This window comes from Pongo pygmaeus, chromosome 23 (genome assembly GCF_028885625.2).
Source record: "Pongo pygmaeus isolate AG05252 chromosome 23, NHGRI_mPonPyg2-v2.0_pri, whole genome shotgun sequence".
In the NCBI taxonomy this organism is placed as follows: domain Eukaryota; kingdom Metazoa; phylum Chordata; class Mammalia; order Primates; family Hominidae; genus Pongo; species Pongo pygmaeus.
In genome coordinates, this window is record NC_085931.1 from 57,988,297 (window position 1) to 58,004,043 (window position 15,747).

The 15,747-nt window shown below is 46.5% G+C and overlaps 1 protein-coding gene across 3 annotated transcripts in view; it reads left to right on the top strand.

Annotated features, from left to right (window-relative positions):
- Window positions 1–15,747, top strand: part of TBC1D22A (TBC1 domain family member 22A) — a 421,784-nt gene that overhangs the window by 225,425 nt on the left and 180,612 nt on the right. For 2 of the 3 annotated variants that reach the window (XM_054469452.2, XM_054469458.2), the window contains exon 10: window positions 11,603–11,678. In XM_054469452.2, the coding sequence (XP_054325427.1) occupies window positions 11,603–11,678 (76 nt within the window). Of the gene's footprint in view, window positions 1–11,602; window positions 11,679–13,984; window positions 15,547–15,747 lie in introns of those variants that run through there. The other variant, XM_054469457.2, reaches the window with a different exon arrangement.

The window sequence follows — 15,747 nt, forward strand, 5'->3', positions numbered from 1 at the left end:
TTTTGTCCTATTTCGCTTTTGCTGAAAATTAGATGATTGTATAGGTGTGTGTCTGTTTCTGGTCTGGACACACTGTTTTGTCCCATTGACGTACGAATGGATCTTAATCCACTTCACACTGTCTTCATTACTGCAGATTTTCATGGTGTTGGGTAAGGCCAGTCCTCTTTGTTGTTTTAAAAAATTATTTTAAGTATTTTTGGTCCTTTGCATTTTTATATAAAGTTTGTTATTTGCCATTCCTACAAAAAAAAATCCTATTGGGATTTTGAATGAGAATATGTGGAATTGTATGTCAGTTTCCCTCATATTGACAATATTAGCAAATATTGAGTCTTCTTATCCGTGAGCATAGTATATTTCTTAATTTATTTAGATATTCTTTAATTTATCCTCACAAACATTTTGCAGTTTTTGGTGTAGGGTTTTGCTCATACTTTGTTAAATTTATTTCTGAATATTTTGTTTTTTCTGATGTTACTTCAAATGGTATAGCTTTGTTGGTATTTTTTACTATTGATTTGTAGTAAATCAATTTTGGATTGATATACTAGGGGTATATACAAATACAGTTGATTTTTGCAAACGGATAGTTTTCCAGGGACTGCTGCTGCGTAACAAATGACTGCCAAACCCGCTGACTGGAGGCAGCCATGCCTCTGTGCTCTCGGGTTCTGTGGGTCAGGATCTCCGTCAGGGCATGGTGTGGATGGCTGATTTATGCACCATGATGTCTGGAATCTCAGGTGGGGGCTGGAAGCATCTAGACTCCCGTTCATTTAAAAGCCTGGTGCCCTGGGCCTACGTGACTCTAAGAGTAGGACTTTGGGTTGGATCGCCCACTCCTGGCCTCTCCACGCACTGATTGTCCTCGTGGCATGGTGGCCTTGGGATAGTCAGACCTCTCGCTGGATGGTACAAGGCTCCTAGTGAGACTCTGTCCGCAAACAAGGTGGAAGCTGCATTTTTCATGACTGAGCCTCAGAAGTCACACGCTGTACTCAGAAGTCATGCCCCCTGTACGCTTTTGGTGAAAGCAGTCACAAGCCTATTCTAATTCAAAGAGGGAGAAATTAGTCTCCGTCTCTCAATGCAGGAGTGGCATGGTCACCTCCTGAAACACCATGTGGGACGGGAGAGAATGTGGCCACTTTTGGAAAATACCCTACTTGTATCTAGTAATCTTGGTAGAGTCGCTTATTATTGCTAGGAGCTTGTTAGTAGATGCCTTAGGATTTTCTGTACACAATGATGTCATCAGCAAATAAAGAGACTCTTCTTTCTTTGGAAGACAGATGGTTTTTATTGGTATACCTTGGAGATATTGCATGTTTGATTCCAAACCACCACAATAAAGCAACTATCATCATAAAACTAGCCACACAAGTTTTTTGCTTTCTCAATGCATATAAAAGTTGTATTATACTCTAATTTATTAACGTACAATAGCATTGTGTCTAAAAAGTGTACATACCTGGATTCAAAACTACTTTATTGCTAAAAAATGCGAATGATCATCTGAGCCTTCAATAAGTTGTAATCTTTTTCCCAGTGGAGGGTCTTGTCTCATCTTGACAGCTGCAGACTGATCAGGTTGGTGGTTGCCGAAGTTGGGGTGACTGTGGCAATTCGTTAAGACAACAATCTGAAGTTTGCCATGTCAGTGGAGCCTTCTTTTCCTGAAAGAGTTCTCTGTAGCTTGCAGAGCTATTTGATGGCATTGTATCCATAGCAGGACTTCTTTCAAAACCGCAGTCAGTTCTCTCAAGCCCTGCCACTGCTTTATCAACTAGGCTTATGGAGTGTTCTGAATCCTTTGTTGTCATTTCAGCAATGTTCACAGCATCTTCATCAGGAATAGCTTCTGTCTCAAGAAACCACTTTCTTGGAGTCCAGTCATTCTGGGAAAAGAAAAAAAAAAAAAGAAACCACTTTTTTTCCTCATTTGTAAGAAGCACCTTCTCATCCATTCAAATTTTCCTGTGAGATTGCAGTAATTCAAGCACATTTTCAGACTCTGTTTCTAATTCTATTCTATTTCCACCATATCTGCAGTTACTTCCTCCAATGAAGTGTTGAACCCCTCAAAGTCATTCACGAATGTTAGAATCAACTTCTAACGTCCAGTTAATGTTGGTTTTTTGACCTCTTCCCATGAATCACAAATGTTCTTAATGGCATCTAGAAAAGCAGGTCCTTTCCACAAGGTTTTCAGTGGACTTTGCCCAGTTCATCAGAGGAATCACTTCTATGGCAGCTATAGCCTTATCAAGTATATTTCTCAAATAATGACTTGAAAGTTGAAATTACTCCTTGATCCATGGTCTGCAGAACGAATATGGCATCAGCATGAACACAACTTTCATCTTCCTGCACATCTCCATCAGAGCTCTTGGGGGACCAGGTGCATTGTCCATGAGCAGGAATATTTTGAAAAAAGTCTTTCTTTCTGAGCAGTAGGTCTCAACAGTGGGCTTAAAATACTTGGTAAACCCTGCTGTAAACAAATGTGCTGTCATCCAGGTTTTGTTGTTCCATTTGTAGAGCACAGGCAGAGTACTGAGCGTGCTTCTTAAGGGTCCTAGGATTTTCAGAATGGTAAATGAGGCTTGGCTTTAACTTAAAGTCACCAGCTGCTTTAGCCCCTAACAAGAGAGTCAGCTGGTCCTTCGAAGCTTTGAAGTGAGGCATTGACTCCTCCTCTCTAGCCATGAAAGTCGTAGATGGTGTCTTCTTCCAGTAGAAGGCTGTTTAATCTACATGGAAAATCTATTGTTTAGAGTAGCCACCTTCATCAATTATCTTGGCTAGATCTTCTGGAGAACTTGCTACAGCTTCTCCATCTGCCTCACCTTGCACTTTCATGCTATGGAGACAGCTTCTTTCCTTAAACCTGATGAACTGACCTCTGCTAGCTTCCATCCTTTCTTCTGTAACTTCCTCACTTCTTTCAGCCTTCATAGAATTAAAGAGAGTTAGGGTCTTGCTCTGGATTAGGCTTTGGCTTAGGAGAATGTGTAGCTGTTTGGATCTTCTCTCCAGACTGCTGAAACTTTGTCCACATCAGCAAGAAGCCTGCTTTGCCTTCTTAACATTCGTGTGTTCACTGGAGTAGCACTTTTAATTTCCTTCAAGAACTTTTCCTTTGCGTTCACAACCTGGCTGTTTGGCAAAAAAAAAAAAAAAAAAAAAAAAAAGGCCTACTTTTGGCTTGTCTCAGCTTTTTGCATGCCTTTCTCACCAAGCATAATCTTTCTGGCTTTTGATTTAAAGTGAGAGAACGTGCAACTCTTTCTTTAATTGAACACTTTACTTAACCCATTGTAGGGTTTTTACTTGGCCTAATATCAATATTGTTGTGTCTCAGAAAATAGGAAGGCCCGAGGAAAGGGAGAGAGATGGGGAACTGCCAGTCAGCGGGTCAGTTGGAACACACACAAAACATTGATTAAGTTTGCTGTCTTACATGGCACGGTTTGTGGTGCCCCAAAACAATTATGATAGTTAACATCAAAGATCACTCGTCACAGATACCCATAAAAGATGTAATGAAAAAGTTTGAAATATTAAGAGAATTGCCAAAATGTGACAGAGTCACCCACACCCAAAATATATATATATATATTTTTTATTTTTTGACAGGGTCTCACTCTGTCGCCTGGGCTGGAGTGCAGTGGTGCGATCTCAGCTCACTGCAACCTCTGTCTCCCAGGCTTAAGTGATTCTCCCACCGCAGTCTCCTGAGTAGCTGGAACTATAGGTGCTTGCCACCACACCTGGATAATTTTTATATTTTTGGGTAGAGATGGGGTTTCGCCATGTTTTCCAGGCTGGTCTTGAACTCCTGGGCTCAAGCGAGCTGCCCACGTTGGCCTCCCAGAGTGCTGGGATTACAGACATGGGCCACCGCGCACGGCCACGAAATGTATGTTTTATTGAAAATGTACTCTTATAGATAGTTTATTCTTGCAGTTTGCTTTCTTAACTTTTTAGTGTATGTTTAGACCATATATATATTCATCTAATCTGTCCAACCTAATTGTTTATACGGTTGGGGTTTAGGTTGCCATTTTCCTATTTACTTTCTATTTGTTTCATCTTTTCTTATTTGTTCTGTTTTCCCTACCTTCTTCGGATGAATTGATTATTTTTTTAAATTAATGGAGTTTGGTTTTTTTAGAGCAGTTTTAGCTTTACAGAAAAATTGAGCAGGAGGTTAGAGAGGCCCCATGCACTCCTCAGCGTCCTCCTTCAGCCCCAGCGTCCCTGTGATTAGCATCTCACATCGGTGACTTTAGTGTGGCATATGTGTTACAATTGAGGAGCCAATATCGATACATTATTGTCAACTAAAGTCCACAGTTTACACCAGTTGTAGGCTTTTTGTGTTGTAGGTTCTGTGGGTTTTGAAAGGTATGCAGTGACATGAGTCCACCAAGAAAGTGTCACACAGTGTCGTCCCCTGCCCTGAACACCCTGGTGCCCTGCCTGTTCATCCCCTCCCACCTAACCCCTGGGCTTTTTACCGTCTCCGTAGTTTCGCCTTTGCCAGAATGTGACTTAGTTGAAATCCTGCAGTTGGAACCTTTTCAGCCCACTGCTCCCGCTGCAGTTGCTTCTCTTCCCGTTGGCTTACTGACTGTCTCCCTCCCGCGCCGGCGTTTGTGACAGCTCTGCTCCTCGCAGTGTGCGTCTGGAAGTGACTGTGGATGGCCTCCTCCTGCTGGTGTGCCGCTTTACTCTGCTGGTTGGCCCGTGTCTGAAGACAAGTGACAGCCACGTTTCCAGTGGTTTACAGAGGCGCTGGTTCCTGTGGCCTGGCTGGGTTGGGAGCCTTCAGCCTTAAACCACTGTTTGATGGCTGACACATCATGGAAGGTGTGGAATTAGGGGGAGGTTGGGTTTGCATTTTGTATGGATGTCGTCTTAGGTTCTTTTAGACACAGTAACTCAATACCCCCTGTGTCCTTGTGATTGGAGCCCTTCCTCTCTCCATTTCACAGATGGGAACACAGAAGATGAGAGAAATGAACCTGGCAGGTAGGAAAGCAGGGGGTTGGTTAAACAAGGCTGCATAGAATATGACACCTTTGTGCTCTGAGGGCACTTTCTGAGAGCGTGCTGCAGAGCCCCGTCCTTGGCCCTGCCCTTCCCTCCTCTTGGCAGAGACTGTAGTGAAGACGTCAAGGGGATCCGTTTAACCAGTGCCTCTCAGCTGGGAGGGACAGCGAATGTGATAGACGGCACAATCAAGATTCAGAACGGGTTCAGCTGCCTGCAGTGCCAGCCGGAAACCAATCAAATGAATGAGCTAATAGGAATAAATGGCAAGTCCTACGTTCAGGTGCATGAGCCGACCAGTCAGCTCAGCAGAAAGCAGTGTGGACAGTTGGGGTTAACTTTGTTTTCCGTGGGAAGCATGCCTGGATTACTGCAGTTGCCTCATGAATGATACCCCTCCATCCTCATTTGGCTTGTTCCGTTGTTTCTACATCATCTTTCCGTGATGCAAATCTCTTACCTGCAGTGGCCTCCATTTGCATTTCATTACCTGCATTTGAGAGCATTGCCTGGGTCCCACCGCTGCCTCCGACATGGCCTTCCAGCCTCGGCACGGTCTCCTCCTGCCTCAGCCGTGGCTCCCTCGCTGCCCTCCAGCTGCCCTGGCCTCCATTTCGTTTCTGGGATGTGACATGCTCCCTTGGGCTGCTGGGGCTCTGCTGCATGGTGCCTGAACCCTCTCTCTCATCTCTGCTCAGACCTCACACCCTCCAAGTGGCCTTCCAGGACCAGCCCTGGTTCTGTGCTATGATGGTGTGGCCACCCAGTCCTCGTTAGCAGTAAATATGCACTTGCCTGGCATGTGGTGAACATTAGCTCAGCTGCCAGGCTGTCATCCCTGTGAACAGAAGGGCCCTGTCTGCCTGTCCACTTTTCCCCCTGTCTGTGTCAGGGGATCCCAAGACCACCCCACAGAGCCACACTCGTGGCTGTGATTCCTCACAGTGCAAGGATGCAGAGGAGACTCCATCAAGGGGTAAAGTCCAGAGGAAGCGGTATGAGCTTCCAAGCCCCCTCCTGGCAGAGTCACACAGGACACGCTGGGTCCCTCCAGTGTGGGGCTGGGATGACCCATCTGAAACGTTGCCTACTGGGGAAGCACATTAGAGACTCAGCACAGAGGATGTTACTGGGGACTGGGCATGCGGATGCTCTCTGCTTGGCATGTGCCCAAATGCAGCCTCCCAGGAGGAGAGCAGGTGCCCAGGGTGAACCACCCTGCACAGTGTAGGCCTGCCGAGTCATCCAGATCAGTCAGGGAATCGTGGGAACTCTCCCGAAACCCACATTCTAGGCACCAGCCGAGCACCGGCCTTGCAAGCAGGACTCTCCGGGGATAGCATTCCCAGGCCTGCGTGTTTGACTCCTTTGCACACATTGATACTCAGGACTTGATTTTCTATCACGTAGGAGGCTTTCAGAGTTGAACAGATGAAAGAACTAGTATCTGATGTGGTTCTGCCTTCCGCTGGACTGATGCATTAATGGCTTTAATGTATTAATGGCTGACAGTGGAGTGCAGCTGTGACCGGAGGCTTCCTAGCTCTGTCCTTGCATGGTCAGAGCCCAGCTTCTGTGTTCAGGGCTGGTGGCCAGGGGCCCCCGAGAGGACGTGGAAGGGAGTCTTTTAAGAGTTGAAGGAAATGGAAGTCTCTCAGGCCATTGCTTGCAGAAAAGACTTCCTGAGGTGTTTCAGAGGCAGGTCAAGGCCTGGGTGCGGAAGGCATATTTGGTTTCAGCGTGGGGAAGACACTATGTTACAGTGAGATTAGCCCGGAAAGAAGAGGCTGGACTTCGTGGGGGGGGTGGATCCCTGGTCCAGGTGGAGGAGCGCTTTGTCAGAGAGGCAGGAGGGAGTCTAACTTCTCCCTGAGCTGGCAGGTTTGACTCTGGGTACTTCCAGGTGAGCTGATAGGAATTTATATTTCAACTCTTCTCTAAAATGCTCCCTAAGAAAATTTTACTCTACTTTTCTTCTGAAAAGTGCAGAAAGTGTTATTTGTTATCGGGAGGAGTGTGATGTTGTAATGGCAACAGGTGTAAGGCAAGCTGAGCCTTAATGTAAAAAATTTATATTTTTTTATATAAATAAAAAAATTTATATTTTTAAAATAAATTAAAAAATTTATACTTTTTATAGAAATAAAAAATTTATATTTTTATAGAAATATAAAAATTTATATTTTTTATAGAAATATAAAAAATTTTAAATATAAAAAATTTATATTCACAAACTTTACCTTCTGTGAAACATTTCACAAAAGGTCATTGTCTTCAGCCCTTCCTCTCTTCCCTCTGACACATACGTTTTGTAAATTATATCCTTTTTTAAAGATACCAGATCTCAATTGGAAAGGATATGCAGATTTACTTTTTATGAAGGGAATAATGTTAATATTATTACTAATGACATTTTTATAAGTGTAGAGTATTCTTGCTTAGTTCCTGTTTTGCTGCCCAGGTACATGTTCACCAGCACAGGTGATATGGGTGCCAGGTGTGGGAGGCGGGGTGCTGGGCTGGGGTATCCCGAGGGCAAATCTGGTTTCCGGGCCTTAAGCAGACAGAGCCTGTGATCTACCCTGGGGGCCTTGGTGGAGCCTGTGGGCAGCAGGCTGCTGGGAGGGCCTGGGCGGTCAGTGCCTCCCTGGGACAGGCTGCTGCAAGGGCCATGGGGCATTCTTTTCTTACTCCTTTCCTCAGCCGCCTGGCTCTGGATTCCTTGGCCACGGTGTCTGCCTCCTTAGAGTGCCCTCGAAGGTTTCCTGGCCCCAGAGTGGGGCCTTCTGCAGCCTGGGCTCACCTCCCGAGCCAGGAAGGCCCAGACAGAACCCCCCTGTGCCTTAGCCTTGGCACCTCGCCCTCCAGAGGTGGGGCTGGGCATCCCTGCTACAGCCTTCTGAAGGCTGGCCTTCTCCGCCCCTAGCCTGAAGCCAGAATACCAAGACCATAGCTGTCAGTCTTTGCAGGTCTTTCAAAACGCAAACATTTTCTCTTTCAAAATGCAGACCTTTTCGTTATTGGCTCTCAGGTGTCATTCTTTTTTTTAATTGTTTGAATTTCTGAGAACCCATCTTCCCTACCTGGGTTTTGAACAAATTGAGAAATAAAACAAAACTGTGGCAGATGGAGGCCAAAGAATAACTTTTATTTCTGCTAAATGAGAGCCAGAAATCCTGTCTTAGTGGGAGAACCGCTGAATGGCTGACTGATCCCAGGACCCATCAGGCTCACCCACCCCATCAGAGCCAGTGTTGCGGGCCGGGCCCTGCCCACCTGCTGTGGAGCCTCTGAGAAGTGCAAGGGGCTGAACCCACCTTTAGCCTCCATGGGGCGAGCATTTCTGCGGCTAGAGCAAGTCCAGGAGAGGCAGCAGCTGCGCTCCCTCCGCGTGGAAGCTGACTCCAGGTCTGTCTGTTATTCACATAACCATCAGGGCCCTGGACAGCCAGGGGCGTGGCCTCTCTTGGAGTGGAAGAGATCGCAGTCCCTCAGAAGAGACCAATGGGGTGGTTAGAATGTGCTCCCCATGGCTCCGGAATTTGTCTGAATAGGACATTAATTAAATAATCTTAGGACCTCTGTGTACTGGAGGCTGCCACACCACTCTCTGGTTTACTTCTCACCCTTAATTCTTCGCAGCTATATTGTTCAACTGGGCTCATCAGAATTCCTCCACGAGGTTAAATGACATGACGTAAACTTGCAACACACGGTATGCCCTAAATTTTAACATCAATCTGCTTCTGTTATCCAATCTCTGGGGAGAAGTTAAGTCTTAAAGGCTAACCATTGCAAGTTCAGGTCCAACGATGATGACAATCAAAGGAATTCAAGTCTGGAGCCAAAATTTCTTACTCCTGTTAAATTTCAAATATATGAAAGCTCACAATTTGTCCTTAACTGTTGCTGCTGCTCCATCTCAGCCAGACAGGTGCCTGGGTCTCACTGACACCATTGCAGCTCCTTCAGGGCCTAAAAGTCCTGCCCATTAAATGCCATATTTTGGACAGCCAAATTCAGGAGGCCTCCAAGCTTATCCCTGAATCGGCCCACGACATCATCCCCAGGCCCCGGAGCAGTCACTCCAGAGATCCTCTCCCCGGAGCCCATCCCTCCTGCTACCCAAGGTCACTGGAGGGCCTTGGCGTCATTCTAAGTGAAGGTGGCAAACGGAGTTTTTGCAGTTCTGCCCTCAGAGATGTGACAGTTTGGAATCCAGAGCCTGTCACTTGAAATCCACCTGGGAGAAATCCCTCAGCAAGCCGGCAGGTCTGACTCGGCTCATTTTCCATTTCTAGGGAAAGAAAAATCCTCAGGGCCTTGTAGGCATTTTTTGTGTTGTGTGCCACAGCGGCTGCTGTGCCTGCTCTTGTTAGGAGATGTCATGTGTGCTCTGCGTGTGTGTGCGTGCTCTGTGTGTGTGTGTGTGTGAGAGAGAGAGAGAAAGAAACAGAGAGAGTGCTGGCTGCGTGTGTTCACATTTGACTTTCCAGACTTGGGAATGCTGCTGGCCCGAAGGCAGTCGCTCAGCTCCACGTTTGTCTTACCTGGGGTCCCCTCCTGGGTTCTGGAGCTGGGGGTTCTGTGAGTGCTATTTCCACATCACTGGGGCCTCCCGAGGGCTGACACCCTTGCTGTGTGCCCCGTCACCCTTCCTCCACATGCGGATTCTGTGAGGATTCTGTAACTCCGTGGCCGCGTCCCCTCACAGCACAGGGAGGCCTGCTTGGTTGACCACCTCCAGGAACGTTGTTCTTGAACCGTTTTCCAGTCCTGAGCCTATGGAAAAGGAGTGTCAGTATGAAGTCCAGATCAGTCCTTCCACTTTCCTCCCGGGCTCTGAATGCTGGGTTCCATGTGGACATCTGTCCGTGTAGACCTGCCCCCCTGCCACGCAAAGCAGCACCTCCCTCCTGCCAGGTGGTGCCCACAGACCCCTGCCCCCTCCGGCGCACAGGCAGCAGTTCATCCCCTACTGTCGGAAAGGCTGCCCTGACGCTGCCTGCTACAAGCCAGCACCTGCCTGGTGGCCTGAGCCCGCCTGGTGAGCTGCAGTTGCCTGTGCCCAACACCTCCTGTTTGGACCAAGACTGCATTCCCTGTGCCCTTACTGAGGCCAGTGGCCTGCCTGGCTTCCCCTAGCTGAGGCTCATGGGGCCATCCCCAGTGTCACTCACTGAGGGCAGAGCTGCCACAGGCAGTCATCTCCCAGTGCTGGCCGGGCCAGAGGCCCTGTGTGCTCACTAAAGCGTTCGAAGCCTAGGCCAGAACCCACATGAGCCACAGGCACAGCACCTGTCGCTTCCCTGCCTTCCGATTCTTTCTCCACAGGTTCATGGACTAGCAACCTTAGTTCCACCTGCAACCCTGGTTCCCCTTGCCATGTAAGGCCACACATCCACAGGTTCCAGGGAGTGGAACCTGGGCATCTTTGGGGCTGGTTATTATTCTGCCTTCCACATTCACTGCTGTTGGGTACAGATTAAGTCTGTTAACCACGAGTCTGGTTGAAATCCTCCTTCTGAAAATGCCCCCGAGCACCGGCTGAGGCCCAAAGGGCAGCCTCCATAGGGAATGCCCATCTCTTGTTAATGGGAGCTGCCTCTTCGTGTTCCTGCTGTGGGATGAGGCAGTGTGACCAGTCTTCTCTGGCAGCACCCCCCAGTGTCATGTGCGTGCTCGCCTAGGTGGTGACAGCAGGAGTAAATAGACCTGTCACTGCCCCAGTACCTGCTGTGTCTTGAAATCTCTTCCACATTCCACTTGCTTGTTTCCTTGAGACCTCAGACAGTCCTAGAAAGCGTGTTATTACTCTCATGTTATTGGTAATGAAACGGAAGCCCAGAGAGGTTATGTTACTTGCTAAGGTCACACAGCTTCTGAGTCCTAGAGCTGGGGCCCCATTCCTGGGCTGTTTGACTTGAAACTGCCCAGGCCCCCTTCCCTTTGATGCTATGCAGACCTTCCTATGTTAGTGTCTGAACTTCACCTGAGTTCAATCAACTATATCTCTGAGAGTGAAGTCACATGTCCACTGTTTTCACCCATGCAGTGACTGTGTCATTAGCACTTGGATTGTGGCCACGATGATGGTGCTGTCAGCACTGGGCACCTTTGCCATTGGCTTCCGGCAGGGCTGAGTGCTCGGGGTCCAGATGGCCAGTGAAGTGGTCAGTTCCCGCAGACAGTTCTGGTCAGTGAGCTTTCATTTGCTCATTGGTTGCCTGTTTTTCAATTTAGATGTAAGTGTCTTACATTTACAAATAGAAATGTACCATTCAGTGTTCCCTGAGATGCGCGTGCTCGTCACCTGACATCAGGAAATACTGGCCTTTCCCTTCTCAAAATAGCACTCAGCGGCGCTGCGAGTGCTGTGCTGTGCAGGGTATATCCACTTATTTGTTTCTTAAGATAAAATCTCTGTCTGTGAATTCGTCCTATTATAAAGCTGTTCACTTTATCCCAGCTGCCTTTTTCCCTTTTGGAAAGTGTGTTTTATTTTATATGCATATGATTCACATAACTATTTTTTCCTTAGGACAACTACACCTTTGCCCAACCTGGGATTCAAATGAAAGTGAAAATGTTAGAAGAACTCGTGAGCCGGATTGATGGTAAGCCAGCTTCCCGCGCAGCCCCTCTCTGTGGGCGGGGGGAGGTGGCCCTCAGCCCTCGGTGGGACAGGGTGCTGTCCTCATCCGCCAGTAGCATCCTGGCCTGCTCAGCATCCCTCATGGGCATCCTTCTGAGACAGCTGCTGGTGCGTGAGCTGCTCTTATTTCTTCTTATTAAGGTGATATCATCAGAATTCAGTACATTCACTTTGCAGGAGAGTAGTGAGTGTGCACCCAAAGCAGGCAGTGCTCACTCTTTATTAAGCCTGGTGATTGTCATAATCTAGGTGACGGATGGTTGTTTATGGTGGTCCTTCGGTACTCTGTTCCCTGCCTCTGTGCATCATTTTTCTATCAAGGATGCTAGAATAATTTCTCCATGGAATCTAACTAATTACTGAGTCTGGAAATAACATCTTTAATATTATAGAAAAATTATAGTGTGTGCTCAGGCAATTTTAGATTATGCTTTCATGTTTAAGTGGGGGCTTTGAAATACTTTTTACCTTCATCTTTAAAATAATTCCCCCTGCAATGTGCTGACTGTCATATTACAATAGCAGAGTTTAATTAAATGGAAGTTGAGAGAAAATGCTTGCCCGTTCCAGGCATATTCTCCTGATAGTTTGTTAAATTAATGAACAGAGCATTAACCAAGTGATGCCAAGCAGAACCGGGCATGTATTTGTGATACCAGCTGGTCAGTGATGAGGTATGGAAAAGAGACGTGCTCTTTCACAAAGAGTCCCATGCCCAGTTGGCAAATTATTTCACAGAATGTGGAGACAAATTGCACTTTGTTGGAAACTTAGCCCTGGCCACGTGCCTTGCAGGGCCCTGCCCGCTGAGCGTTGCAGGTCACTGTGCCTTTTCCCCTCCCTGCGCCTTCAGCATGGAAGGCCGTAACAGCAGTCTTCACAGGTAAGGTGCTCGGTTTGGGAAACTGCTGAGTGATATTCTAAAATGGACTCCTACAAATTACAAACTCCATTTCGTTCTTTGATTGAATCTGATTTTTAACTCTGTGTCTAATGGTTATTACCTGATTTCCATATTATGAAGTTGTCTGCAGTTCTTCTGATAATACTTTCAGTATTACGTTTAGCTGCTTTTCAACCTATCATCTGTTAAAAATACTGTTTTTGCCTCCGTCAGTGCGTTCATGTGCGCTCATCGCATGCTACACCTTGAGGTCTTGTTTGGGTACGGCTGGATTCTTTTCCCTGCCAGCACTTTCACAAGCATTCCCCAGCCTCACTGAGTTCTTTGAAATATGATTTGCAGTAGATGTGAATTACACGTTCTGAGCAGGTTCCTCCTTTTCCGCTTGTGTCCTTTGGAAGGCGTATTTCATGTTTTCGTGGAGATTAGAAAGTTGTGGTTAGTGCTCGTTTGTTCCAGTGCTGCAGTTTGGGAAATACTTGAATTGATTTTCTCTGGTGCTGTGGTTTAGAAAGAAGCACATTGTGAATTTGCTGGATGATTGTTTAAGAGAGCAGCAACAATAACCAAAGGAACCCCAACGAAATCTATACTTTTTAGTAAATCATATTTTTATTTTCAGCGCAGCCTCTAAGTAGGCCATTTTCATATGGCAATTTTTTGTTTAAAGAATCAGTGCTTCACAGCAGAGAAAGATGTGTGTTGCCATTAAGCGGTTAAACTAACTTGTTCCTGTTCTTCTGATGAAACCTTAAGGAATTTCTATCATGGCCTCATAATAAGAATACCCAGGCTGCTAAAGCAGTAAATAGACAGAATTTCTCACGTTTGAGCTCTCGGGTTGGTGGGTGCCATCATCCCTGAACAAGCTTGGGAGAAGCATCTGCAGGCCTTGGCCTCGTGAAGCTCCCCCTCACCTGTTTCATCACTTGCCTCCTAGAGAAAGGATTTGTGGGTTGGAACTTTTGCAGGGATTGTAAAGATTTTATTAAGGGCAGAGGACATTCTAGGAAGAAAAAATTTCTTAAAAAAAACCAAGCTTCTCAGGCCGGGCGTGGTGGCTCACGCCTGTAATCCCAGCACTTTGGGAGGCCGAGGCAGGCGGATCACGAGGTCAGGAGATTGAGACCCCCCTGGTTAACATGGTAAAACCCTGTCTCTACTGAAAATACAAAAAATTAACGCCTGGAGTCCCAGCTACTGGGGAGGCTGAGTCAGGAGACTGGCATGAACCCAGGAGGCGGAGCTTGCAGTGAGCTGAGATCACACCACTGCACTCCAGCCTGGGCGACAGAGCAAGACTCTGTCTCAAAAACAAACAAACAAACAAAAAACCAAGCCTCTCCCTCTTTTCTGCATTTTAGGAGAAGGACAGCATTTACTTCAGAAAACTTTGATAATTCGGTGAAGGAAAACATCTTCATGGACTCGCTGATTAAGAATGGAGGTTTTGAGGACATTGCCCAGATGGGAATAGTTCAGAAAAGAGCTGAATTGCTCTGCAAAGTCAAGCGGAAGTTTCAGCAGTGGTGGCACGAGGATAAGGGCTCATCAGGAGGGAGCAGAGAGCTGGAGGATGGGGAGGTCTTGGGGATGGAGGGAAGCCTGGTGAGGGGTGAGAGGGCAGATCGGAAGAGGGGCGGCATCACTCTTGTTTTCTTGTGGTAAGGAGTTGTGAAAGAATCTCTCAAAAGCACTTCTGAGTAGTTTCTTCCTATCTTGAGTAGTAGTGTGACCTTTCTCTGTCATCCCTAAGCCTTTAGTAAAAGTCTGCCGTGGAGACACGAAGGTGCTGAGAATGAAGAGGGAGGGCTGTGTCTGTAATGGAAGCCGTGTGGAAAGGAGGATGAGCGGCAGCCTTCGAGGGTGTGTGCTGGGCGGGGAGTAAAGCGACAGGCAAGCCCGCGGATGGGGAACTCCCTGGGAACCCCCATGTATCCTTCGGGACAGACATTGTATGAGTTCCCACAGAATCAGAGGGTGACTGGAGCCACTGAATTTGGAGTGAAAGAAAAAGGTGAGAGTAGGAGGAACGTGCGTTTTCAGTCGTGGCAGGCTAGATAATTTCAACCCCATTTCCCACTGGATAAGACTTTTTTGTTTTTTTAAATTAAGCCAACAAAGCAAAAAGAAAAAAAAAGGAAAGAAAAATAAATGTCTTATGTCTTAAAAGCATTGAACTGCTATCTACAAAATAAGGACTTCCTGGGCCCGAGTGAAGCTGGGACCTGGCTAGGTATGCCCAGCTCTAAAGCCACCGGTGTTCTGGGTGTGTGTTTCCTGATGCAGAAGAAAAATCATCCCAAAGCTAGTTGTGGTTTGGGCACCTCATGTAGTGCTTGCATCCAACCTGTTTAGTCAGGACAGGGATCTGAGAAATGCCCATATAGTTTGTGAGACTCAGAATAGTGACACATGAGGGCAAAGTGGAAGTGATATACCCTCATAAAATCTAGGTTCCAACCTGAGAGGATCAGGGTTGTTTGAACCTCAATTATGATGATTCTGTGCTGGAGTTCCCCAGAATGCTAGTGAGAAGCAAAACAAAATCTTGTCTGGAGGAAGTTACAACTGAAATTGTATTTTTTTTCTTTTTTCTTTTTTTTTTTTTTTAATAACTCCAAACACCTTTTTCAAATAAAATGACCCACACACATGAACCCAGGAGGCGGAGGTTGCAGTGAGCTATCGCGCCATTGCACTCCCGCCCGGGCAACAAGAGTGAAACTCTATCTCAAAAAAGAAAAAAAAAAAATTTGGGTGATGTTTTTGTGACCAGAAATATGCCATTGAAACTTACCTCTTGTTTCAATCAATCAGCCTATGGTAAAATTGGTTTCATTATATGTCGTTTTGCTTCAGGTCACAGCTTCCGAGAACCTGTGGATGATTCTAAGTGGGTATTTGGTGGGTAGTGCTGCCGAGCTCCATAGGCACCAGCCTAGAAAGGACTTCAGAGATAAGAGCATAAATCTGGAGTTTTACCCCACATTTAATTCTTTTATATAATCTTTTGGAATATTTTAAGGGCTTGGCAATTTTCTTCAGGAAGAATAATTTTTCTGAAAAATTCTCGAAACAAGGCTCATGGCTAAGTGGAATTAAATAACTAAAAATTAAATATAAG